This window comes from Nannobrachium achirus (genome assembly GCF_963921795.1).
Source record: "Nannobrachium achirus genome assembly, chromosome: 8".
In the NCBI taxonomy this organism is placed as follows: domain Eukaryota; kingdom Metazoa; phylum Chordata; class Actinopteri; order Myctophiformes; family Myctophidae; genus Nannobrachium; species Nannobrachium achirus.
The window spans coordinates 44,515,936-44,543,164 of NC_137817.1; the positions used below are offsets into that span (position 1 = coordinate 44,515,936).

The 27,229-nt window shown below is 46.7% G+C and overlaps 1 protein-coding gene across 1 annotated transcript; it reads left to right on the plus strand.

Moving 5' to 3' along the window:
* The first annotated feature begins 7,172 nt into the window (after positions 1-7,172).
* Positions 7,173-9,433, plus strand: LOC308289349 (NAD kinase-like). The gene has a single exon (XM_080731036.1). The coding sequence runs from the start codon at positions 7,225-7,227 to the stop codon at positions 8,650-8,652; it is 1,428 nt and encodes a 475-aa protein (XP_080587162.1). The 5' UTR covers positions 7,173-7,224; the 3' UTR covers positions 8,653-9,433.
* Positions 9,434-27,229: the final 17,796 nt, after the last annotated feature.

A 27,229-nucleotide genomic window follows, 5' to 3' on the forward strand; every position in this document is an offset into this window, starting at 1 on the left:
CTGTGGGTGTCGACATCAAAGGCATAAAGCACATTGCAGTGAGGATACTCTCCTCCCCAGATGTAGACACTCTCTTCTACCAGCACAGCTGTGTGGCCATAGCGCCTGGAGGGAACCTCAATGGGACTTTGTCCTCTTCCATTTGTCACTGGGGGCAACTTCCTCCAACGCAAAGACAGTGTGTTGAAGATGTTGACTTCAATCTGATCACTGTTGTTCTGGTAGCCGCTGAATCCTTCAAATGCGTACAGCTTGTGTCCGACTACCACAGCAGCATGGTAGTAAATCCCAGGTCCTCCTTTGAGATGTATCGTCCAGTGAAACATTTCACTCAGAAGCACTTTGTGAATCACTGCACTAATTAACAGGATAAGTTGTTAAACGACAATTAGTTCTAATAGTTATAGAATAACATTTTGTTTATTGTCATACCTCCAGACAAGGTCCCCCTATGGGATAACAGCGCCATCTGGCGGTGCAACAGAGTAAACTCATCTACTCCCGTACGAAAAATGTCATTTGTCGGAAGGGCTGTCAATCACAAAACGAGGGCACCGCCCCCGAGTGTATATAAACCCCCTGGGCTATCATGACTTCCTCTTCCGCACCTCTGCTAACCTGCAACTAGAGTGTCGCGAACTCAGCCATATAGTATTAATTCTGTAAAGTTTAGCCTAAAGCGACGGCTAGGAAGTCGGCCACTGGCCTTTATAGAATTTCTCCCGTACGTTTTCTCTTCTATATTCTTCCTACAGTTCGGTGTTTTCTTCGCTTTCGTCTTTGAGTCTTTTACTTCTTCTCTGTACGTTCTGCCACGTGTTTCCCTGCCCTAGCTTAGCTTCGCTTAGCTTCGGTTAGCTCACGATGGCGGCTCGTCGGCCCACAGTTAGCAGCCTGCTAGCCAGGGTACCGAAGAAGTGCGGCCTTCCCAGCTGCAAAGGGCTCATCGCCAATGAAGATACTCACCCGTTCTGCATTGTCTGCATGGGGGTAGGACACGCCTTGGCCTCTCTGTCCCCTCCGGCCCCGGCCACGGGGGTGAACTGTACTGACTGCCTCCAGTATGATGTTCCAGCCCTTGAGGCCCGCTGTGAGATCGCTGGCGCTGGCTACGGCCTTCACACCACGGTCTCCGCCGGATCCCTCCCAGACACCTCTCCTCGTGTGCCGGACAGCGCTGCACGCCACAGCGCTGCTTCTCGCCACGTGGTTAGGCCTCCAGCGGCCTCGCCCTCAGCTAGCTTCGGTAGCCCCGAGGCTAGCGGGTCTGCTGCCGCTGCTACCCCTGCTGTTTCTCCGACGGGCTCGACTGGTGCCGTGCCCAAGAAGAGAACATGCAAGACCGCCCACGTTGCTCCACCGCCAGCTGCAACCTTGGCCGTCCCCTTCAAAGAATTCCACCCGCTAGTCGTCGGTGACATTCCTCTCTCCTTCTCCGTCCCCCAGCTCCGGGCTATGCGGCCACCTAGCCCCGTCTCCTGGCATGCTAGCGACGGAGACGAACCGGAGCAAGAGGACTACGACATGGACGAGGTGGACACGGAGGGTGAGTACTCGGAGGTAGACGAGTCCACGCTCCCCTCCGGCCAGGGCGGAGACGCGGCCAGGGTGGTTCCTCATGCCGAGGTCCCTACCTCCGCCGCGTCCTCCCCAGCCCCTTCTGCCTCTCTCCCCCCTTCCATGCCGGCTGGGGCGAGAGGGGCAGCGGCACAAGACCCAGACTCCATCCCCATGGACGAGCTCTCGGTGCTGGAACGTGCTACCATCCGCTCGGAGACGCGCCACTCGGACCACGGGCTAGAGTTCCCCTCCTTGGCCAGGATGTGGAAGCCTCCCCCCCGCCACGAATGGAAAAGCTCCCACTGGTCCCAGGCTTTGCAGAGGCCCTGCATTCGACCTGGACTACACACAAGGACCCCCCCAAGCTCCCCTTCTTGGTCGACTGCCACGACGCAGAGAAGGCGGGAATCCCCTTGTGCCCCCCTATGGACAAACTGATGGCTCAGTCCCTAATCGGGAGCCTCAAGCCAGCTCATGAGCGGACCGGTCCTGGTGGCCGCAATCCCTTCACCCTGTCCGTAGGGAAGAAGCCTCCTGGTTTTGCCATCGGCTACGATGACAAGCAGTCGTCCAGGGTCAGGAACTCTTACAGAGCCTCCGCGCTGGCTGCCAGGACGATGAATGCCACCCAGCTGCTGCTCTCCTCCACCAGGCGCCTCCTTAGCGGGTTGCGGGAGGTGCCTAGCGATGCGGTGGAGGAGATGGACAAGTCGCTGCGCATGCTGATGGACCTGAACGTCCACGCCATCGAGTGGCTTGGACACGGTATGGATTACTGCATCCAGGCGGAACGTGCCAGGTGGCTTGAAAAGGTGATATGTCCTGGCACTTCCGAGGGGGAGACCGAGAAGGTCCTGCAAGATCTCCCCGGTCATCCTACCTCCCTCATGGGCGGTGGACTGGATCTTCTCCGCCAGGAGGTAGCGGACAAGAAGATCACTCTGGAACTCCTGGAGGCCACGACGGACCCCCAGGTACCCAGAAAGGAGAAGAGGCAGGGACGAGCCAAGGCCCCCAGTCAGGCCGACAGGGGGCGCTCTTCCTCCAAGCAGGGGAAACAAAACAATCCCCCTAGGACCCCCTCTTCTTCCTCCGCGGGACCCCCTCGCACTGCAGCGGGGGCTCAGGCCCGCTCTCAATCCCGTCACCCTCCCAGGCACGGGATACCGGCTGGCACCCACAAGGCCCGTAGGAAGCCACCGCGAAAGTGACACTGGACTCGGGCGGGGTCCCCCTGATCATTCAGGGGACCCCCCCTCTCAAGCGCAAGCGAGTGAAATGTATGAACAATTTTTCTTATGCCAAGAAAATGTCATTGTCTCCTCCTCTGTGCTCTCCTCCAGTGCCTGTATTAAAAAGTGTGTTGATAAAACAATGCCTGTTTCTTTCAAACCCACCTGCTTTAGTACAGACGACCCCATTTTGCATGAATTTAGCCAGTGTAGAGAAGTCCAGGCTGGAATTTCTTTCCACTCAGAAAATATCGCTTTCTCCAGTCACGCAGACAGGTTACAAGCAGAATATTTCTCTTTGCAAAATGTTCCCAGACAAGCTAATTCCTATTCACAATGGTATGGTTTCACTAGTGTGCAATACCCCTCTGTCTCCACCGAGCGGCACTGTTATGCCGACTCTAGTTCAGGACAGGAGTTTGGTCTTAGCGTCAGGGAAGAAGCCAACACATATCAACACCCAGGGTCGGCCTCGTCTTCCCGTAAGGAAGCATATAAAGGCCTTAGCACAGGTTGTAAACGTAAATACAATTCCCCGAGCCGGGGATTATGTTACTTATGCGATAAACCCTGTCCCCCGGGCTCCACGCTATGTGCCGCCTGTATTATTAACAAGCGAGGCTTCTCGGAGGTCACGTGTCCGTCTCCCACCGGATACGGAAATAAGCGTACCGGAAACGGAAACGCTCTTTCCGCCGGTGTCTCCGCGCCTTCCGGCCCGGCGTCTAGCGGATACGGAAACGTGCCCGGATACGGAACCTCTCGGTCCCGTCCTTCCTCTCCCTCCCGGCCCAGTAGTCCCGCTCAGGCGGTACAACCCCAAGGCTTCTCCGTTGCTCAGCAACACGTTAGCACAGTGTGCAGAGCAATGGAAGCGTTGCAATCGGAATCACTGGGTGTTTCGGACGGTGACACGGGGCTACAGACTACAGTTCGCGGAAATACCCTCCCTATCCAGCAAGTTTATTTACACTCGAGCCCGCGGCTTGAAAGCGGATGCCTTGAGGGAGGAGATAAGCTCACTATTGCGCAAGGGCGCTATAGTGGAGTTATCACGCGACCAGAGCCGTTTAGGCTTCTGGAGCCGTTATTTTCTGGTTCAGAAAAAAGGGGGGGGGGCTGCGTCCGATTATGGACTTACGTGCTCTGAACAAGCACTTGAAAAATTTCAAATTCAGGATGCTGACGTCAGAGTCACTGATGAAATCAGTGAGACAGGGGGATTTCCACTGTTCAGTGGATCTGAAGGACGCTTATCAGCACATCCTCATTTATCCCCCACACAGGAAGTTCCTGCGGTTCGCCTTCGAGGGGCACCTGTACGAGTACACGGTCCTCCCTTTCGGTCTTTCCCTGAGCCCTCGGGTTTTCGTGAAAGTGACCGAGGCAGCCATTGCTCCACTGAGGCATCAGGGAGTCAGGCTGGCGAACTACATAGACGATTGGATGATTTCCGCCGCCTCCTGCTCAGAAGCGGCGCGCCATACCAATCTGGTGTTGTCACACCTGAAGGCCTTGGGTTTCAACGTCAATTTTGGCAAAAGCATGTTGTCACCCTCCCAGCAGATTTCCTTTATAGGAATATCTCTGGACTCGGCCACAATGTCCGCCCGCCTCTCCCCGGAGAGGGTGGACAGGTTTCTGACTTGTCTCAGCTCCTTCCGACTGAACCAGGTGGTCAGGTACAAGGAGTGCATGAAGTTAGCTGGGCTGATGGCATCAGCGGTGCAACTTCTGCGTCTGGGCAGGTTTCATATGAGACCTTTCCAGCGGTGGTCACTGGCGCTCAGGATTCCTTCCCTGCAAGGGTACAGGAAGGTGACAGTCAGCCAGGTCTGCATGGACGCTCTGGTCCCATGGAGGGACCAGGCGTTGTTGACGGGTGGGGTCTCCATGGGCGAGGTGGTGTCACGCAAGGTGATCACCACAGACGCCAGCCGCTCGGGGTGGGGCGCCACCCACGAGGGGCGTTCGGCCAGGGGTCTTTGGACCCCGGCCATGTTGGAGCGCCACATCAATTATCTGGAGTTAATGGCGATCTACTTGGCGCTCAAGCATTTCGAGCCATTTCTTCAGGGTTGTCATGTTCTGGTCAGGACGGACAACGCGGCGGCCCTGTATTATCTCAACAAACAGGGTGGCCTCGCCTCGCGCGTGCTGGATCAGCTGGCGCGCGAGATGACCCTCTGGTGCTTGCCTCGTCTGAGGTCCATCAGAGCCTCCCATGTCCCGGGCCTTCAGAACGGCGGCGCCGATCTGTTGTCCAGGGGGGAGCCTCGTTACGAGGATTGGTCTCTCCACCCTGCGGTGGTGAGGCAGATTTTCTCCAGGTTCGGTCAACCTCGAGTCGATCTCTTTGCCTCCCAGGAGAACGCGAAGTGTCCCCTTTACTTTTCAGTGAGGGGACCTTCTCCTCTGGGGACGGACGTGTTTGCTTACGAATGGCCACAAGGTCTTCTCTACGCGTTTCCACCCCTGGAACTGATCCTTCCCACTCTGGAGAGGATCAGATGTTCCAACCAGGAGGTTCTTCTGGTGACACCATCCAGGGGAGTGTGGAGGTCTCTGATCACCCCACTGCTCTCTCGACCCCCTTGGCGGCTCCCCTTGCACAGGGATCTGCTGCGCCAGGCAGGGGACGAGATCTTCCATCCAGACCCACGGGGCCTAGACCTGTGGGTTTGGCCCGTGAGAGGGAGAACCTGCTCGCAGCAGGCTTCTCACCGACGGTTGTAGCCACTATTCAGAGTGCTAGAGCCCCCTCCACTAGGGCTGTGTATGATGGAAGGTGGAATGCCTTTTTGGACTGGTGTGAGCTACAGGAGCCACCTGTGGTGGCTCATTTAGCTTCGGCCCAGAGGGTGTTAGATTTCCTGCAGGACCGCCTGGACCTTGGTCTGGCGTTCTCTCTTCTGATTCTTCATGCGCTCTCTGTGAGCCCTGATTGTATGAGTTTTCTCAATAATGACTCCAAGGTTCTTCTTAAACCTCATTTGAGTTTTATTCCTAAGAACCGGGTGGTCCCGAAGGAACCTGTTGTTTTGACGGCTTTCCATCCTCCTCCGTTTGCTTCAGAGGAGGATAGGCGTCTTCATTGTCTTTGTCCTGTAAGGGCCCTGAAGGCCTACTGTGACAAGACGGTGGACAGCAGGTCTACTTCTCAGCTTTTCGTGGTCATGAATGCCCGTCAGCGAAAAGCGGTGTCCAAACCCACTCTGTCGAGATGGCTTGTGGATGCGATTAGGTTGGCTTACACCCGGTCTGGGTCTGAAGTGCCGGAAGCACTTAAGGCCCACAGTACTAGGGGTGTGTCTACCTCTTGGGCTTTGTCCAAAGGTGTCTCCATTGAGGAGATTTGTGCAGCGGCGAATTGGTCTTCGCCGTCCACCTTTGCGACCTACTATCACCTGGACGTTGCGCCTTCTGCTATGGCGCATACGGTTCTGGGTGCTGCTGTCCCTCCTACTATGTAGTGGGGCGGCTCTCTCCCCTTCCTGAGACAGCATGCTACTGTTTCTAGGATACATGGGGGGGGACCCTGAGTTTTCCCTTATATTACTGCAGTATTATAAGGCGGACCTGTGTCTGCCCTTAGTGCATAAGGCAGGCCTCGGTCTGTCAGGGTCTCTTTTTTCTGTCTGAACACGCCCAGGCCCTGTGGGCCTGGGTCGGATCAGTCCTGGGAGGGGTCACGTCGGTTGACGAGACCTCCTTCCGGGTGTGGTCGGTGTGCACGACAGTCTTGTCGGTTCATGGCTTCTCGGGGAGTGTATGAGTCCCATAGGGGGACCTTGTCTGGAGGTATGACAATAAACGTATAGGTTCCGGACGGAACCATGTTTATTTAATACCGGAGGACAAGGTCCCCCGAATAAAGCCCCTCGGTTCGCTAGTTGCGGGCGCAGAGGTGCGGCTTTAGAGGTGCGGCTTTAGAGGAAGTCATGATAGCCCAGGGGGTTTATATACACTCGGGGGCGGTGCCCTCGTTTTGTGATTGACAGCCCTTCCGACAAATGACATTTTTCGTACAGGAGTAGATGAGTTTACTCTGTTGCACCGCCAGATGGCGCTGTTATCCCATAGGGGGACCTTGTCCTCCGGTATTAAATAAACATGGTTCCGTCCGGAACATATACGTTTATTGGACATTTACTTTTAAAGGACAACTACATTGGTTGTGATGACAATGTTGTGATGTCATTGCGTGATGATGTAATCCATCCATCCATCGATTCATCTTCTCATGTTCTCCTTTCTTTGGTTCAATTCTAGGTCCTCTACAGTTTTCTATTCATATGCTTGGCCTTGGTAATATCATAAACATAATTATCATAAACATAAATATCATAACATAATTCCCCCGTTTCCGGTCTGAATGGATGAGTCAGATCACAGCTGGGGGTCATACTCTCCGGCCGCACAGGAGAGCGGCATGCCGCGGCCCTCCAGCCACGCAGGGCAGGTGTCAGAGGCAGCCAAGCACCGGGATCAGCGATCATCCAAGTCACCAAGGAGACGGCGGGACGGAAAACGCTCACAGCAGCGGGAGGATGATCACGAGCAGCTGCTCCGGGAGACGGAGACACCAAGGTTGCCAGGTCAACGCGAGCACTCAGAACCTTCTGGCTCGGCCACCGACAGGGCAGAGAGCTCTCCTAAAAGGAGAGCCCACTTTCTACATGGACCATATCCCGCCACTCACTTTGGACCTAAAGCCTGTATTCTTCCTAACCCAACTTCAGTCATGCACATCCAAGACCCAGCCAGCCAGAGACTCACCTGGAACAAGCCACCAGCCAATGTGTTGGTCATTAGAAAGGTCAGAGATGAGAGCCTGGTGGAACCCTTCAAAGAGCTCTGCAGATTTCTAGTGGAGGAGAAGCAAATGATGGTGTATGTAGAAAGGAGGGTGGCAGATGATGCATCACTTTCAAAAGATGAGTCCTTTGGTTCCATTCGCAATCAACTCTGCACTTTTAGAGAGGGCTACGATGACATCTCAGACTGCATAGACCTCATCATCTGTCTGGGAGGGGATGGAACTCTGCTTTACGCCTCCTCTCTCTTCCAGGGCAGTGTTCCACCTGTCATGGCGTTCCACCTTGGGTCTTTGGGTTTCCTGACACCCTTCAAGTTTGATTCATACAAGATCGAAGTGGCTAAAGTATTCGAAGGCAACGCAGCCATCACGTTGCGTAGCCGTCTAAAGGTCAAGGTGGTGAAAGACATGCTCCAGAGGACCGGTCAGCAGGAGTGCAGTCAAGAGAGCCAGCGGCAGGAGCAACAGGAGCACAACGGCGTGCTGCTGCCTGAGGGCCACATGAACAGTGAGGCTGGCAGGGTCACCTTACAGATGCAGGTGTTGAATGAAGTGGTGGTGGACCGAGGCCCTTCGTCCTACTTGTCCAACGTTGACCTGTACCTGGACGGACGTCTCATTACTTCGGTGCAGGGAGACGGTGTCATCGTGTCCACACCTACAGGTAGCACAGCGTATGCGGCTGCAGCGGGCGCCTCCATGATCCACCCCAACGTACCAGCCATCATGGTCACCCCCATATGCCCCCACTCCCTCTCCTTCAGACCCATAGTGGTCCCTGCTGGGGTCGAACTCATGATCACTCTGTCCCCTGATGCCAGAAACACTGCCTGGGTGTCGTTTGATGGCAGGAAGAGACAGGAGATCCAACATGGAGACTGCATAAAGATCACCACCTCCTGCTACCCGGTGCCGTCCATCTGTTGTCATGACCTGGTGTACGACTGGTTCGAGAGCCTGGCCCAGTGTCTGCACTGGAACGTCCGCAAAAGACAGGCCCGCCTGACGGACCTCTCAGACTCCTCGGACACAAAGAACTGAACATCACTGATCACATGCACGCATTGCACTTGCATATCCAAGGATTCTACAAATGTATTCTAAATCCTAACAGTTTCCTGAAAAACGTATGTTTCTATATCATCACTCAAACCTTTTCATGTCAAGGACCCCAAAAACGACATGCATTTGGCTGTGGACCCCGCATCTCAAAATATTGAGTTCCAAGGACCCCCAGAAGCAAACACAATCTCAAAAGACGGACAGATCAACAGAATGTTGTCAGACACATCGGCTGTTACAGGGTGACCTTTATAGGTTATGTACTGAAAAAGGCACTTCTATATCCACAACAGTATTATTTGCAATAAGATGATTATATGATACTGTCTGAGGCTAGCTCATACCAGTGGTGTGTTCTACCGTGATACGCAATATACGTAGCTTGACCTACACAAATTTCGGAGAAAGCGTATCTGATACGCATTTGATACACAGGAGGAGGAGGGTCTGGGCAGCAAGAATGTGGACTTCAATAGCTTAACCTGAGGTGAAGATGTGTGGCTATTGTCTTTCTTGAGGTGATAATGGCAGCTGCTAAGGAATTCACACATTAAACAATAAACCTGCTACACTTCATAGTATTCAAACTTAATTCGGTGACCTTGCGTGTGCCGTGAGTGTGGGAGGGAGGGAATAATGATAGATGCCATCCCAAAAAATGTAGAACACATCACTGGCTCATACTATATACACACGCATTGCATTCCAGGCGTTTCACATTTTGTCCAACCCAGAGTATTTATTGTTTAGGTTGATGGCGATAAAGCACATGTGTTACTAGTTAAGAAATGTTAAAACGAGGAAAGAGGAATATTCAAAAGCATTTCTTGAATATAGGCAATAGTTATTCCTGACATTTAGTATTTGTTTATTTAGACTCTTGTAAACGTGTAGCTGGCGTGTGTACACGCATTGTAGTATTAAGGATAGGATTACAGCAATTAAATGAAAAATAATAATTCTGAAGGACTGTTTCTAGTGTAACCTTATCAGAGTGTACATTTGTACATAATAGTCCAAGGATATCAGAGAACAGATTCATTTAATGTGGTATTTATGTTATATTTATATATTTTATTTGTGAAAGTCTAATGCAAATAGATGTATTTATGTATGTTAATCAACCAAAGGGTACTGTATGGGATCCAGACCAATCTGTGCTCACAGTAACAAAAAAGAAAAGTAATATCATATGAAATCACAAAATCCACTTTCACTGTTTCAAAAAGTTGTAGTTACTACAAACCTGCTGTTGCAGCAATGTGTCCTGTTTACTGTCATGTCTGAGTGACATGAAGTGCTGCATGTCTGACAATGTCTCAGGGTTGTCCAATCATGTTAAGATCTCTACACACATCGAGTGTTTATTGTGTGTCATTAATTAGCAATAATTTAACCATATGAACCTCAGTGTCCCCATTTTGAGGGAAACATTAGGAGCAAAAATAGGAGATTTACAAACTGGTACTCAAAAATTTTCATCTCAAGGACCCCCAAAAATATATGTATTATACCCAGATTTGTGGGATTCAGAGATAAAGATGTGTGTACGGTGTAAGGTGTAATTGGAATAACCGATCAAAATGCATCACAACATTGCAAGCCTGTAGATAAGGGTGGCTGGTTTGTGGTGGATATTTTGTCAAATATATATATATATTTTGCCATGCACGGACGCCGGACGGACATACAAAACAAACACATAAAAAGCTAGACCTAAATTAATATAACAGGTAACTCTGAGAGTGTACAAATAGAACCAAATGTACCATTTGTACATTCTCCGAGTTATTCATTCATATTCTAATAATTCAAATTCATAACCTGGAGACTGACATTCATTAATTTGGGGATTGAAGTAACATAAATAACATTATAATGGTCTGTAAAAACAAAATCTAAAATTTGACATGGACAAGGACATGTTTTGCCACAGACACATTTATCTGTGTACGGACATATTGATGACCCCTGCTGTAGATTTTGACACGCAACACAACGTTGAGTATGACGTTGTAGTATGACAAAGTATACATCGGGGTTAAAGGTGTGTGTATGTTGTAGTGCAGTCAAGAAACAAAAACAATAAAATGTTGCGTGCCAGGTGGAGCAGAGAGAGGGTAGACTGAAGCAAAGATTTTTCACACTTTTAGAGCTTATCCATTTTTGTGTATTTTTATATCAAAAGTCCCTAAAATAGCCCAATCTTAATTATTTCCTGTGAACAGAAACGTGCTGCGTGATGACATAGACAGGCCTTCGTGAATATAAATGAACCTTGATTACATTCACCTGCTTGATTCCCATTGCTGCACATTCCTCCAAACACAGCTGATTTTAATTACAGAGCTACTCCGTTTTGAATCTCATTCAAGATGACGTCCAAACTATGTATTACTCATTGTAAACTTAACGAGCACAATAAAATATGTATCTGTAAACATTATAGGTTGGAATAATAAGCAACTTGGTAACAAACGTTCTGTACAACTGCCGTTTGCAAGTTAATGGAAGCTACAAACACAAACATTGGGCACACATGAGCCGTCCCATCGCCTGAAGGGCTGGTCCCTTCTGATTGGTTCAGAAACGGATAGGCTTGCGTTTCAGACTGAAACTTCAAAATAAAATGCCCAAAAAAGCCATTTCACTAGGTCTTTAATTTAGGAAGATATGCCATCCCAATTGCACCCACTAGAGGCGATGTTGTTCCAACACGCAGTACTCCGACGTTGCGTTCGTCCGACTCTCCCCATTACTAACCCTACACTAACCCTAACCACAAGCGTAGCCACGTAGTCGGAGTAATAGGAGTAACTATTCCTCCCAGAGACGACAAGGTACACAAATCCTACAAATGGTCACCTAAGTGGGCGCCGGTGTCTGACGGAAATCTCTTTACTGGCGCTAGATCCTGCGAGAGTATGTCACTGGGACAGAAAAAGGTTGATAATAAAGTAGACTTTCTCTTGATTTGTCTCTCTGAGAAAAGCCATTTTAGTATGAACATTTTGGGAATATTGTGTGGCTTGTGACAATCGGATCCAATATTTAGTTCACGTTCACTCTTCCATTGGAATGAAAAGACTCCAACCTACTTCCTGTCTCCGAAAAAGGCATCCACCCACTTCACACAGATACAGTGAGTAAACAGGAGATGGCGAGTCTTCACTATTTCCATCTTGGAAGTCAGAACTTCTTGAACCAGGAGCACAGCCAGCCAGCGGTATGGTGTTCCAGGTTACACTAATGAGCCAACTGCAGAGCAAGCCTATACAATCATTTTTATGTTTTATCAGCTGACAATTAAAATCTGTTGTCTTGGTTTGTAGAGTTTCTAACTGTGTTATTAAACCAGTAAGACCAGTAATCAGGAGATAAGCGACCGTCACGTCGCATACACAAACTTTAGAAGGCAATCATAGCCAATCAGGAGGGAATATTTCTTGTCTGTCTTTTCACGAGAGAGAGAGAGAGACCTCTCTATATAATGATATACATAACTCAGTGTTGCAGGTAAGAGATGGCCTTGATTGTGAGATCTTATAACTATAGTATAACATTGTTAACCGTGTGGAATTGTTGATATATTATTCCCAGATAAAAGTATAGTTTTATCATGTATCAAATGGAAGATACTTTATCTTGTATATAATATATTGAACTCTGGCTTATCTGGAGAAAAACAAAATGAGAAGTAGGATATAGGATCAACAAGTGCATGGTACAGTTTTAGGACTGCTCAGTGCTCTCATATTATCAAGGTCAATGGCAAACAGAGAAGTGCAGGGGAACCGTTTTTAAGAGCTGTGTCCCTTTGGATATCTTCTTACATTAAATTCAAAGGATACATTTAATATTTCACACAAAGAGGTAGTTCTGTTGGCAATTTTCCCACTGCATTGATGTTTGCTTTATGAATCAATTCAGTTTTTTCCCTTATGGTTATGCATTCCCTGACCCCTTTGTGCTGCGTGATGTTATTGATTTACTGTTTTACAGAAACAAAGTACCAAAGGGTCTACAGACTCTACACCAATACCCTCAGAAGCTCTAGTGGGAATCCTAAAGCATCTGGTCTGACTGCATTTATATAGTGGCTTTGTCCAAAGCACTTTACAAGGTGCGCGTTACCGCACACTCACCCTTTCAGACGACAGTGGAGGCAGCCATGCAAATCATCAACCTACTCATCGAGAGCAGTTAAAGGCTTCAGTGAAATGCTAGAGAACACTTTCAGATGTGTTGCATGCAGCATCACACAGCATAATGGGATTTACTTATCTGGTTTATGTGGTTTTATAGCAGCTCAGTTGATGCTGCTGTGTAGCCGATTTTCTAAGTGTCATATTGAAACGCATAACGTAGAAGGTACTGTAAAAGCCTTAAAAAGACCGATGGTGGATTTGCGGAGAGTGGGGAAAGGGGGGAGGGGGCACAGGGACATGCTGGGCCCCTGATTCAGCCCGGGAAAAAGAGTTGGAGAGGCCCTCATTGCGCGCTATAGAGAGAGATCTCTCTATAGCGCTGCTGCTACTCAAAGATTTGTGACAAAGTGACAAGCCAGTGGGCCAATTACATGAGTTATATATCGTCGTTGACGGGTGGAAACCTTATATGTCCAAAACCGTTTGTTTTGTATTTATCATTTTAAAAATGATTTAAACTAGTGAAAACAGCCAATCTACAAGCACACAACGCCTCGCAGTGCGAGGCGTTGTGTGCTTGTAGATCTGCTGTTTTCACTACTTTTGTGCGACGGCCTTGTATGATGAAGCAGGGTTTTGCTTTGCGAAAAAATGTACAAATTTGAAACTTGGAGATACAAGGTTTCTGCCCGACATTTCTTTCCTAATGGCAGGCCTGGACCGTCCGGGAATGAACCGGCCGTTCGGGAGTTGTCCCGCTTTTCCCAATGGCCAGCACGTCCCTGGGGGGGCATGTTATGGATTCGAGATATATTGGAGTCCGTTTCACTTTGCAGTACAGTCAGCTGTTAGGATTTAGAACCACGGCATACACCAGTAGCGATTTACAATACGACCAATGGAGGCTGCCGTCAGAGAGAGCACCCGTAGGGGAGAAACACAAGCCCCCAAATGAAAATAAATAGCAGGCAGGAGTTTGAACAGCGGCTAGGATTTTAAAGGCAACACAGCATTTCATTACTCATATTATTCCATGCCACGGGGCAGATCAGTGGAGCAGTGATGAAAATGACCTACAGTACGGCCTATCCATTCATTGTTATTAAGCCAAATCGATGGCCGCGTCCTGTGTATATGCACACGCTAGGACTTGCTTCTGTGGGTTTTATTTTCGGCTGTGCTGTGCTGTGTGTGCTCCACCCTCCTTAAATCCAAATCACACCCTGACGGAGCTCAGCTCCAGCTCCTTTATTATCACACATAAATTAGATTATTTTATTTATTTTCCCAATAACAGAAGACGCCCGTATAAATATTTATTAGTGATTATTTCCAAAGGCAGAGAGGGTCAAGACTAAAGCGGCGTGTAAAAGCCCCAGTAGCAACTAACTGGGAACTGGCAGAAGGGGGCGCAAGAGGAAGGGCATGTGATCGCCAAAAACAGATATATTGTGTAAAAAGTGTTGTCCAGAGGGTAGTGATAGATGATAGGTCATGGGGTCGGTCAAAAAGCTATGGTTTATGTTCCAAGGAGCACAAATTGGCAACTGCGCATGAGATTTTGACATATTGTGCATTTTGGTAGTTCAGGCCTAAGGGTGGTGCCAGTGCTTAATTTGTAAATGAATAGGTGCCGGAGTGTGTGTGTGTGTGTGTGTGTGTGTGTGTGTGTGTGTGTGTGTGTGTGTGTGTGTGTGTGTGTGTGTGTGTGTGTGTGTGTGTGTGTGTGTGTGTGTGTGTGTGTGTGTGTGTGTGTGTGTGTGTGTGTGTGTGTGTGTGTGACAGGCAAGAGTAACACCGTGACAGGCAAGAGTAACAGCGTGACACAACTGCTGCAAGTTTTCACACTAACTTTCTCCCTGCGGTCGCAACAACTTGTTTTGACTGTCCATCCATCCATGTACACAAAACTTGTCTTAAACCACGCAGGACTGATAGCCAACATAATGCTATGCGACAAGTAACCAGCAGCAGCAACAACTACCTTTTCCGGTTTTACTTTCACGATAAAGTGTCTCCCGTTTACCTCCCAATGAACCACATTTTACACTGGTGGTTAACCCCCCTACCAGGCCCCCATGCGACAGCAAGGCACGTCACTTAACATTATGTAGACTGTAGATGCATTTGATGTACCGGAGCGCCTTCTACAAGTAGGGGAGCACACTTTACAGGTACCAGAGTGCAAGAGGCAGGTTCCAGAGCCGAACTCCGGCTAGCTCCGGCATTAATTAAGCCCTGGGTGCAGGCGCTAAAGGAAAGGACATTGGGTCACCAAAATCAGTTGGGGCCATATTCTCTGGGGAATATTGATTTCATTGACAAATACATACATGAACATACATTTGCACATGTATCAAAAGGGTCAAAAGGATAAACCATGCACGTTTCCATTTCTATTCCCATTGTGGTCCTTTGCAAGGACGATGATACACAAAAGAAGAATAAGAAGATCAGCTGTGGTGATGTCAGTCTCTGCGTACTTTCTATGATGTTAGTCTTGTGTGACCAGATGGGATCTTTGGAGTCCTGACCCAGCGATATTGCAGCTGTTGGTACTGCATTCATAGGGACATGGGGACCTATACACACTAAGTCTAACGTGGGAGCGTTTTGCGCCACTCAAAAAACACTTCAATTGTAAAAAGCTTTCTGTAATGGTGGCCACTAATTTGCATATTTAGGATTAGACTTACGACTTATTCCATTACAAATGCCTTAATCACATTGTATGACACTTAGAACATAGATATACTGTAGACCCTTTATTTGTCCCTTTTGCTTGCCTTGTTAGAGATCTATTGAAGAAATAGTTCAAAATTGGCAATTTCGGCAGCCATTTTGTTATGCGAATTAGAAGGTAAAGAATTCTGCATGCGAACCATATTTTTCTGATTATGTAAAATGGTCTGGTTCCCCACTTTTACCCCCAAATGCCTCTAACCTCAGATATAGAAGGTCTTTTTTCTGAAATCCCTCCTGACTAAAATAGCAAAACAATAACACCCCGTATTATGGAACCTGTTAACTCAACTAATTGATGGTTATTTACATAGGTTCTTTCAGCCAGCTCTTTATGGAGAACTAGAAGTTAACAACAGAGTTATAATCAACTTAAGGCTTGCAGGAGCATTAATTAAGGCTTGCAGGAGCATGAAGAACACAGCAAACCAAACCCTTGTTCCTGTTCTACTTTCCTGGCACAAGGTTCCGTTCTGTCTGCTTTAGCTGTGTGTGTGTGTGTGTGTGTGTGTGTGTGTGTGCGTGTGCGTGTGTGTGCGCGTGCGTTTGTGCGTGTTTGACCTCGAGCCTGCCCCTAGACGCTGGACTACTCCCCTGTCCTGCTTATGACCTCGGGTTATGACCTCTGTCAAGGCTTCCCGTAAGCCTTGTTCCCCTTTGTGAGTTCCAATAACTTCTCTGTATGGAACCTGCATGCTCTGCCTTCTTCGCCTGCACCTGCAGTACCTTTCCCCTGACACACTGTGACACTCACACTGGCTCCACGTGCAGTGGTGGAAAGTAGCTAAGTAGGGCCTACATTTACTCAAGTACTCTACTTTTTCCTTTTTTTTTCTTCTTTTTTTCTTTTTTTTTTTTAAACTTTTTTTACTCTACCTCCAATTTAAATCTCAAAGGCAAATATTATTTGAAAACGTTAGTTACTGGTTACTTTGTAGATTTTGATTGTTATTACAAAACCAATTCCTATGTTTACCAATTTATTATTTGAAAATAGACAATATGCGTTGTGAGCTTGTAAATCTTCAAGGATTTTTATACATTTCAAAACGTGTTAAATTGGACCTTCTGCATAATGACGAGTACTTTTACTTTTGGAACTTTAAGTGTATTTTGATGCCAATACTTTTGTAGTTCTCAATTACACTTTGATTGCCAAACTTGTACTTGTAGTGTAGATCCCCTATAATAGTCCAAGGTGAAGAGCTATCCACCTCAAATTTTAGGTGGAAAGCTTTCCACCTCAAGTCAGAAAATAAGTGAAGGCCATCATAGTCAGTCACGGTGAAGTCCTATTCACCGTGACTGACTGGTCCAGGTCGACCAATCAGTGAACGGGGTGAAGAGCCTATCTGTCTGAAAGTAAAAACAGAGAGATGTGTCAGGACTCGCGGTGGAAAGCTCTTCACCGCGAGGAATGACGTAACGTTGTAGTTTTATGACTCAAAAAGACTACACCGCGGGGGATAGCTCTTCACCGCGGTACCGACTCTGATAGGGGCTTTAGGCACTAAGGGCACAGTCACACATTCGCACTTTTATTTCACCTACACCTTACAGTATAAGGGTGGATTCTGACAATGCATTTCAATGGGAATGGAGCGGTTTGCTGCTGCTGTGCGTGTGTGCGTGTGTGCGTATACGTGCGTGAACGCATGCTCATTGTGTGCAGGTTTTTTTGTGTCTCTCAACACAGTCTGTCAGATTAGCAGAAGACAGACAGCCAGTCTCTCCTGTCACAAAATGATGCCCCTCATGGAATTTTTAGGACAGCTTCTTCACCGGAGGTGGTGGTGTTGGCAGTGGGACATTAATCAAAAATCCATGTATGTCAGCAGCATTAATGTGAGCTATATGTCACATACTGCAGTAGCATTGCACTGAAGCCACAGCAGCAGTAAAGAGAACTTGGATTTTAAGGTGGAACCAACCAAATGGAAGGCTGAAACACATTGAAACGTTTTAACTGCCACCGTTATTAGCTCCTAAATGTTGATTTTCCATAAGGGTGTGGTGTATATTCACATTTATCTCAATCACCAACTAGGCTGTTTTCTTCTTCTTTGCTTCATTCATGTGCTCCCTAATATGCCGTTGGCTGAGGGCCGCTTTTCAAACCTCATCCACATCATAATTTGACTCTTCTTTTCCTCTTTATTTTTTATTTTTTACCCGGGGAAGTTGCAGTTAATCACCGAATCCATCTTTGAAGGTCACAGTTTGGTCCATATTTAATTCATGAATGCAATATGCTTTTTTGGGGACACATTTTGGACTTTGCTTTATAAAAATCACTTATGTATTCAAGCCACTCTCAACCTCATCCCCCATGATGCCGCATTCTTTCTCCTTTACTCCAAACTCCATGCAATCCAAAACAACAAAGTTTTGTCATTCTTTGTATTCAGGGTTAAGCACTTAAACCCTATCATCCGTTGGCTGGTGTCCCAGAGGAGTCTATTATTAGGCCCCCTCCTTTTTTCTCCCCCCATCCTCAGTGTTGGAAATTAACTAACAATTTTGAGTCATTTTCACTTTACTGCACTACTTTTACATCTAAGACGCAAATATTGTACTATTATTTGAAAACTTTGGTTACTAGTTACTTTGTAGATTTTGATTATTACTACTGTACAAAACATACGTTAACCACTTCTAACTATACTTCCTATTTAAACTTTGTCTATTTTAAAAATATGTTTTTATACATTTTAGACATCTGATTACTTGTGAAATGGGGCATTTTGATTATCCGAAACCTTTACTTGTAAGGGCACAGGCATGGTCACACCAATCTATGGCTGCCGGCTGATAAACTCGTTTTGTGTGCAGCCAGCAGATTCTAAAAAAAGAGTCACTTACAGCGCATTCTGCCCCAATAACCAGTGACACACCTGTCAATCACTGTCAGGACCCTCCGCGTAGCTACGCAAAACACGTAGCTACAACTGAAGCGAAACAGTTTGCGCTTCCTGAGTCTTGGGACAGTCCTCATGCGACACACCCGATTGGACAGAGGGAGAAAAGCAGCATCTGCATTGAGCATTTATCTGCTTCAAATAGACAAGACGTATAGAACGCATAAACACAAGGTCTGTGCAGCACGCGTAAAGATGCGCACATCATCACAACATCAAACCACACCATTCCCATTGAAATGCATTGGTGGAATCAACTCTCATGTAGAATATAAGTACGGTATGACCGTGCCCTTCCAGAGTATTTCTATATTGCAGTATTGATATTTACTTATATACCCTCCTAAACTCAAGCTTTCTGTCTGATCTTATTTTCCTTTCTTATATGGTAGTAAAACATAGATAGACGATAGATAGATGATCATTCTAATTATAAGCTATTGACTATTTAAATGTATTTCAGTCTTATGGCCTGAAGCAACATGTTCTGGGTCTGACACATAACCGTGGGCATATTCTATAATCAGTATTTCGTTATGGTGAGAGAATCTGCAGAGGTTTATCTTTGTGTGTCTGATAACTCAAGCATTTTATGTAACTCTGTTTTCCAACGTGTCACAATGTTGGACTAGGCATACAGTACTGTACATAGTGTACCGGAATACATTTTCAATGCCTAAGACCAAGTCATTTTGGTGCCAGTGTTTGTGGGCAGACACGCACACAGGGACATGCTGGGCCCCTGATTCAGCCTGGGAAAAAGAGTTGGAGAGGCCCTTATTGCGCGCTATAGAGTTTGTTTTGTATTTATCATTTAAAAAAATGATTTAAACTAGTGAAAACAGCCAATCTACAAGCACACAACGCCTCGCTCCACGAGGCATTGTGTGCTTGTAGATCGTCTGTTTTCACTACTTTTGTGCGACGGCCTTGTATGATGAAGCAGGGCTTTGCTTTGCGAAACAAATTACAAATTTGAAACTTGGAGACACGAGGTTCTGCCCGACAGTGACGATTTACTTTATTGGCCGCCCAGCCCCCAAAATGGAACGAAGGCCGACATTTTATTTATTTTTTCCTAATGGCCGGCCGTTCGGGAGTTGTCCCGCTTTTCCCAATGGCCAACACGTGACGCACACATAAAAATTGTGTTTATTCCTGTTACAATGTGACAAATATAAAGACATTAGAGCTTCATTCTTCCCTAAAATTAAAGAAAAATATAAAGAATTTGATTCCACCATTAATAAGTCTACAGTAAATGCACCTTTCTGGCTGCACAATATGTGTGGAGTTGTCATCAACTGAGGGACAGCCAGTGGACAGAAGAACCAAGTACATCTGGATAAACAAAATCACTAACTGCTGCATATTACTGTTATCTTTGTATCATTGTTGATTATTTACTTGTTTTTCATTAGTCTTGTCATTATTGTTAGGATGTTTGTTGTTCCGTTGTGTCCAATGTTATGATTTAATTGTTTTATGTTATGTGTATGCTTTGGCAATGTAAGACATTTTATCATGCCAATAAAGCTTTTGAAATTGAAGTAGAGCAGTGTTAAAAAAAAAGTGGAATGGTTATTTTTCAAAAATATACTTTTGTTTAAGTGAAAAAGTTTCATAGATGCGACTTTGACTTTAATTGACTTTGTAAAAGTACCCAATTCTCCCTTGGGCCCACCTTGCAAAAGTGCACAGCTCTTTTGTATTTGGGGATTGATTAGGTAGTGGCAGTAGTCTATCTATACTCGCTTTAGAACACACCACACTACAGTACTTGTCAAGGACGTTTTTGGGACCACAGACTGGAACTCAGTACTGTCTGTTGTCATTCCGCTTGGCGCACAGAGGTACTCGACTGATGCAAATGATGTACGGTAGCTAAAACGATCTCTCTTCTTCTCAACTGCCTCTTAACGGCAGGCTACCCGAAAGAGGCGAGCTGGAGAGAGCCTTTTTCCTGAGCGATAATGGTTCTTTGCAGCTCTTCTCAGTTTTGCTTCGATTCATTTCAGTCAGGAATTGTCATTCTATTCATCAGCTGTCAACTGAACACCTGACACATGGATTGCATGTGCATCCCTTACATGGAATGGCTTGGAAGCTAATTCTTTGAAGGTCCCTTTACCATATGCTAATCCATGAATCCATTTGACAGTGGTGGACTGAATGCTAATGAGTGGAATTCTGCTACATTACTTTTGCAGCATATTGAGTGCTATTGGCCTACTGTACCTTTTGTGAAAATCTACCTCCAAATAGAAATTGGTTGAATGTACCTGGGTGATTATAGCAAAACATTTTCTTTGATATAGTATAGTACAAGGTTAAGTGGTTAATAATTTAGTCAATTATAAGTCAATTATATTTATGTACAGTAACATATATGTTAAAGTACATATGGAGGAGAGTACGATCGAAAATGGCTTGCTTGTTTCGAGGCTCCAAAGCTCTGGAACCACCCCGCCGACGGAACAAAAACAAAGAAACTGCCGATCTGCAAGCTCTTAACCGTAGCGTTGTGTCCGCGTCCGCCGTTTTCAGCGAGAGATGCCGTCAGAGCGGGCAAGGAAGCGGAATTCCGGGGGTTGTTAAAACGCAAGCCGCGCTCTAGCCGGCAGCTGAGCCGACGGCCAACCGGTTGTGTCCCGTCTGCCCCCGGCCTCGAGTGAAGAACCCACCCTTCCACCTGGGCCACTGGGCAGCCAGGACGGGCTTTTTCCCCAACCACGTCCGTGGGAAGGAGTGTGCGTTCGTGAGTCTCGCGGCTGTGAGCCCCACTCGGCACCTCAAAACGTATGCATCCATGACGTGTGCGCACGTCATGCATGCTTTTCTTTTCCGATCATACTGGTTTCTTGAACATACTTCAACATCTACAAACCGCTTCTCAGTTATTTGATTAACATGAGCAACATTATGTTGGTTATGGGTTTAAAGTTAATTGACTGGCCCTAATCCTACTGTACTTTATTCCTGAGATAATATGATCTAGTGTGAGGACCTCCAAGGCCTCTTGCCCTCAGAATAAAGTGATCCACATCACTTCGGGTGATTGAGGGGATATGTGGCTTAAAATGTAGTCATTGTGTTAACATATTTGTGTAATAAACCTCAAATTATATACTGCTTAATCGCACCAAGCGAACATCACAATCACAACCCACCACAATAACACGTTGTGAGCTTGTAGATATGCTGTTGTGGCTGTTTAAAACCAATTTGGTTTTCACCTTCTAAATGTTTCATAAATGTATGACTAGGATCTACTGTGACGCAGGTTCTTTTTTCTCACCCCATTTCTGAAAAGTAACAGTTTTGGATTGTCTCTGTCGGATTCCACCAGACAGCGTCAATATGTACTTAATTACGCTTCAACATGAAACCAACGCTACCCTGTAGGCCACAAACTCTGATGGCTCTAGTGGTTTTTAACCATCACACATCCAATTATTTATGAATAATCTATATACTCGCATCCAAGCTTAGATCTCTGATCAAAGCTATCCCACATTCACATCATGCATGTGTAGATACAGTATGTGCTATCAAGGCATGCTAATTTACGTAATGCTGGTAATTTGTACCTTATCCATTGGCACTTAAGATCCACCGGAATCCACCGTGAAATAAATGGATAATTGTTTAGTCCTCTAAAGTAAAATTGATGTGTATTGCACGCAAGAGGCAATCTATGTAATCCTTCATTTTTTACATTAAGCTGAATATGCTTGAAGCCTGAGTGCATGAGGCGTGTGTGCGTGCGTGCGTGCGTGCGTGCGCACATCTGCATGTACTGTATGTCTATGTACATGCATGAGGCTTCATTTGTCCTCCAAAATGAAATACTGGACACAATGACAGGCATACATTAATACTTTCAAGGCAAACTTCACATGAGCAGTGATTTGTGTGTGTGTGTGTGTGTGTGTGTGTGTGTGTGTGTGTGTGTGTGTGTGTGTGTGTGTGTGTGTGTGTGTGTGTGTGTGTGTGTGTGTGTGTGTGTGTGTGTGTGTGTGTGTGTGTGTGTGTGTGTGTGTGTGTGTGTGTGGTCTATTTATGTCAGTGCAAGGTCAAGGTCAACATTACTGATTGCTACTTTAATGTTTGTGTCTTAGGCTGTTTTGTATTGAAGTGGACATAAATAATTCAAGTGTGTGTGTGTGTGTGTGTGTGTGTGTGTGTGTGTGTGTGTGTGTGTGTGTGTGTGTGTGTGTGTGTGTGTGTGTGTGTGTGTGTGTGTGTGTGTGTGTGTACTGTGTACACGTCGGTAGGGTTTAAGTTCAGTAGTGTGGGAGAGAGAGAGAGAGAGAGAGAGAGAGAGAGAGAGAGAGAGAGAGAGAGAGAGAGAGAGAGAGAGAGAGAGAGAGAGAGAGAGAGAGAGAGAGAGAGAGAGAGAGAGAGAGAGAGAGAGAATTTACTTACTAGAGAAACTATGGGAAACCCAGTTTGGGCACTTATTAACCATATACAGTAGGTGGTCTTGGCATTGTACTGAAGTCTCACATGAGTTATTATTGCAGCTAAATTAATAAAAATGGATGGATAGAGGGGAGAGAGAGAATTGAAATGGAGAGGGAGTTGAGATGAGGAGATGCTAGAGGAGCACAGAAGGCTGGCTGGTGGCAGGGAAGAGAGCGGGCCGGGGAGAGACCAGAGAAGAAATAAGAAAAGAATATATCGATGGAGAGCAAACAGCTGGGGAGCTGGCATTAAGAGATTGGTGCAGGGAGAGTTTGCAAGGGTATTCCCCGGACAATTCCGCCTGCTTGAGACTGACCACCAACGGGTGGGTTAAGACCTTACAGAGAGATGCCGCACAGAGGAGGAGGTGGTGAGGGTGGAGGAGGAGGTGGAGGGGAGGCAGAAGAGAAATGGACAGATCAAATTCAAGGGATGGAAAACATAGGGATGGCGAGCGAGAGGAGACGATGTGAAAGACAGAAACCACACTGGGAGAGAGAGGAGAGACGTGACAAGCAGCCAGGTGGGTAGGGAGGAATAACACAGTGGTTCTCAACATTTTCAGGCTGTGACCCCCAAAATAATGATATATTAACCGGGGATCCCCCCACCCTGACGAGCATTAAGAGTTGAGGCATTATATTTTGTATAACACGGTTCTATTGTGAAAAGAGCAGATCTACATGCTCACAACGCCTTGCGTAAAATCCTTAAATTGTCACTTTAAATGGGCAGATACCCTCTATACACTTAAACTTTATGTTGGTTTGTTTACTGTTACTGAGAGAGAGAGAAATATCTGTACAATAGGAAAGAGTTTAGAGAAGGAAGCATTTAAAGGTGTGATAACGGTGGTAGACAGTGAAGAGCGAGAGAGAATTTTCAGACCAGAAGAGGACTGAGGGAATGTGTCCAAATATGGTTATAATGACGGTTCTGCACTATATTTTGGGCATAAATCCTACAAAATTCATCTCTAACCCCTGAACTTCACGAAGCTTAACGCAGAGTCAAAACCATGAAGACTTTTTAACTAGCCTTTGTGCAGTAAATGTGAAATTAATCGATAAGGAGCAACTGCATGGCCTATTTCTTCCCTAAATGTGTGCATGTGCATGTGCCATGTGCTCCAGCACAGTGTGCAGTAGTACTCCACCCCCCTTTCTCCACCACCCTGCAGCAAAATTTGAGTTACAAATGTTTGCCTAAAAAATACATATAATTCAAAGATTTGCACACATTTTCACGACTTTTCAAAAATAGCAGATCTACAAGCTCGCAGTGTGGCACTCGGTGCCGTGCTGTGAGCTTGTAGATCTGCTATTTTTTTTATGAGAGTTAAAGTGCAATTACTTGGTATGAGTACGAACAGTGAGTGAGGACGGCAGCCTCAACTGACAAAGCCCTGAATGGCAGAACTGTTCTCTCTGCCTCCATCTGCCAAGAGTCAAGGTGACGATTCTGAAGAACCCAATGAAAAGAGACAGAGAAAGCCAATGGAGGTGATGGGGAGATACAATGGGTCACGAAGAAAGAGGAGATAATTCCTGCTCAGGATGCCTTTGCCTTCCCTCTCACACTCTCTTTCAGTCCATTCTTTCTTTCTCTGCTCTCGTGGCCGTCCTTGAAACGGCGAGGGAACATTCAGTACCAGAGGGAAGAGACAAAAAGCCCTTTGCAGCACACGCACGCACACATGTCACGCATGCGCGCACGCACACATGTCACGCATGCGCGCGCGGCCGCGCGCACACATGTCATGCATGCATACAGTATGTGCGTGTTAACGCGTGTCTATGCAATAGATGCACTGCATGCATGCACAAAGGGGACGTGGAGAAATACACGCACATGAACAGAACATACTGTATAGGTTACACATGCCAATGTATCTACACACTCACACTCTTCCTGGGGGGACACAAAACACAAAGCTGTCTCCACGACTGGCACACACACACACACACACACACACACACACACACACACACACACACAGACACACACACACACACACACACACACACACACGGACACGGACACACACACGGACACACACTCATGGACACATACACACATAATGGTATATCCCGTCTGCCCACGCCAGGCACGCCTGTTCTCCTTTTTGTCTCTCCACATTCTTTAGTCTTTATTCTCCACCCTCTACTCTTTTCATTTCAGTTTTCTTAAAGTTAAGTGAATGACTTTTTTTCCTCCCCTCTTCTCTCTCCGTCTCTGCTCTCCGTCTGAAAACCCACACTCGTAATGTCTTTGTCAAAGGAATGCATGTCAGTGCAGATTATTCAGCGGCGTCGCGGGATAGTTCCCACGGTGCGACCGCTCCCACTGACAGTGGCGTGTGCGCAAGTGCCAACATTTAAATACACACACGCACGCACTTAAACAGTGAGGAACGCCATGCAAGCATTCCGCTCCTTAAATTATTTATTTGAGCTGTATTTATCCAGGCGTGTAAGTGAACAATAAACTGTTATTTACAATGGGGACTTGGCAAAGAGACGCGCGCAAAGGGGGAATAGGCATTCAATTTAAAAGTGCACATGCACTGTAACTGCGGAGGCTTAGGGCAGTGCATGTAAACATCAACAATATCAGCTACAGCAGGAGGCCAATCTAGCCAGTGATGTTATGCTAATATAGAGCCAGGAGCTACAGCACACGATATTCAGACCTCTTAATCTGAGTCACATCAAAACTAGAAAATGGACTGCTGTGCCACCTGCAGGGCCGGACTGGGACATAAATTCCGCCCTGGTATCTTGATTCAGACTGGGCCACCACAACCGACGCGACCCGAACATAGATACTGAATTTCCCCCTTGGGATAATAAAGGTATCTATCTATAGATCTACAAGCCCACAATGCATCGAGGCAGCGGCGCATTGTGGGCTTGTATGCTGTTAAATGTTTGGGTGAGACACCTGGGCCTGTGATTGGGCTACTACTATAGGCCAGTATTCAGATGATAGACAAGCCAGTGGGCCAATCATGTGATGTCTCTCTGCTCTGTGGGCCAGTGCTAATGAAGGATTGGCCGTCTCCACTTAGTGGCCGTCCAGCCCAAAAATTACTGTAACTATCCTAAAATGGCCACAGGCCCACTTGTATAGTCATCGCACCGGTGGCAATGCACGGTATGCCAGATGCCCAGTCCACCCCTGGCCACCTGGGTACTAAAACAGTCGTTATACCAGTAAGACTTCCTAAATCGGGAGATCAGGAGGGAATATGGGAAATGGGACAGATCCATGTTGATGACATGACTTTAGAGATACTGTGTACCGCTTTGCATGATTTTAGGGCAAAATCTGTAGGAGGAGTGTCCAAAAAATGTGTTTTTAAAAAATCGGCCAGATGGTGGCGCTAGATGGGAGAGAAGCATTTTGATGACATGACTGTAGAGATACTGTGTACCGCTTTGTGTGATTTTCGGACAAAATCTGTAGGAGCAGTGTCCAAAAATGTGTCTAGCAAGAATCTGTCTCATGGTGGCGCTAGAAGAGGGCCATGTAATGAGGGAAGTGGGTGGAGGTGGAGGAATGTGTGTGTATGTGGGTAAAGGTGGGTGGAGGTGGTTGAAAGTGAGTGGAGGTGAGTGAAAGTGGGTGGTGGTGGTTGAAAGGATGAAAGTGGGTGGACAAAGTGGGTGGTGAAAGTGGTTGGAGGTGCATGGGTGAAGTTGGGTGGAGGAGCAGTGTTCTCCGTGACGACACCAACTACATTTGGGGCAAATTCTGTCTCCTAGCTCTTTATTATAGCTTATTGCGACCATAGGTCGCAGTTTAGTATACAAACGGTCACAGCTTGACCGTATCGCTGTCTATAATGCCTGACACTGTGGTTCCCCTTACACATCTCTGTGACATCACATGTAACATCACAGTGATGTCAGATCGTCAGAGCAGGGATCTCCATATACCGTATGAGCATAAAAGGGATTTTATGTATGATGTCAGACTACAGAATCCATATATGGCCAAGATAGATGGCGCGACCGAGGTCGCTTTTCGCCCTTAGGTGTCTTACTATTAACTCATTTTGCGCCGATCCCGAATATACTCGTGAAAAATACTCGAGTATCACATGGTGCCGATCCAGAGTATACTCGTGAAAAGTAATATATTACTGTAACGGCGGTTATATTACCGGATACAATGGCGGAACGTCCCGAGTCGATCTCCGTCGCTGATTTCTCATCATCACGGATCCACGAGCACAAAATAGTAATCCCATAACATTGAGGCAGACGGGGGATCTCA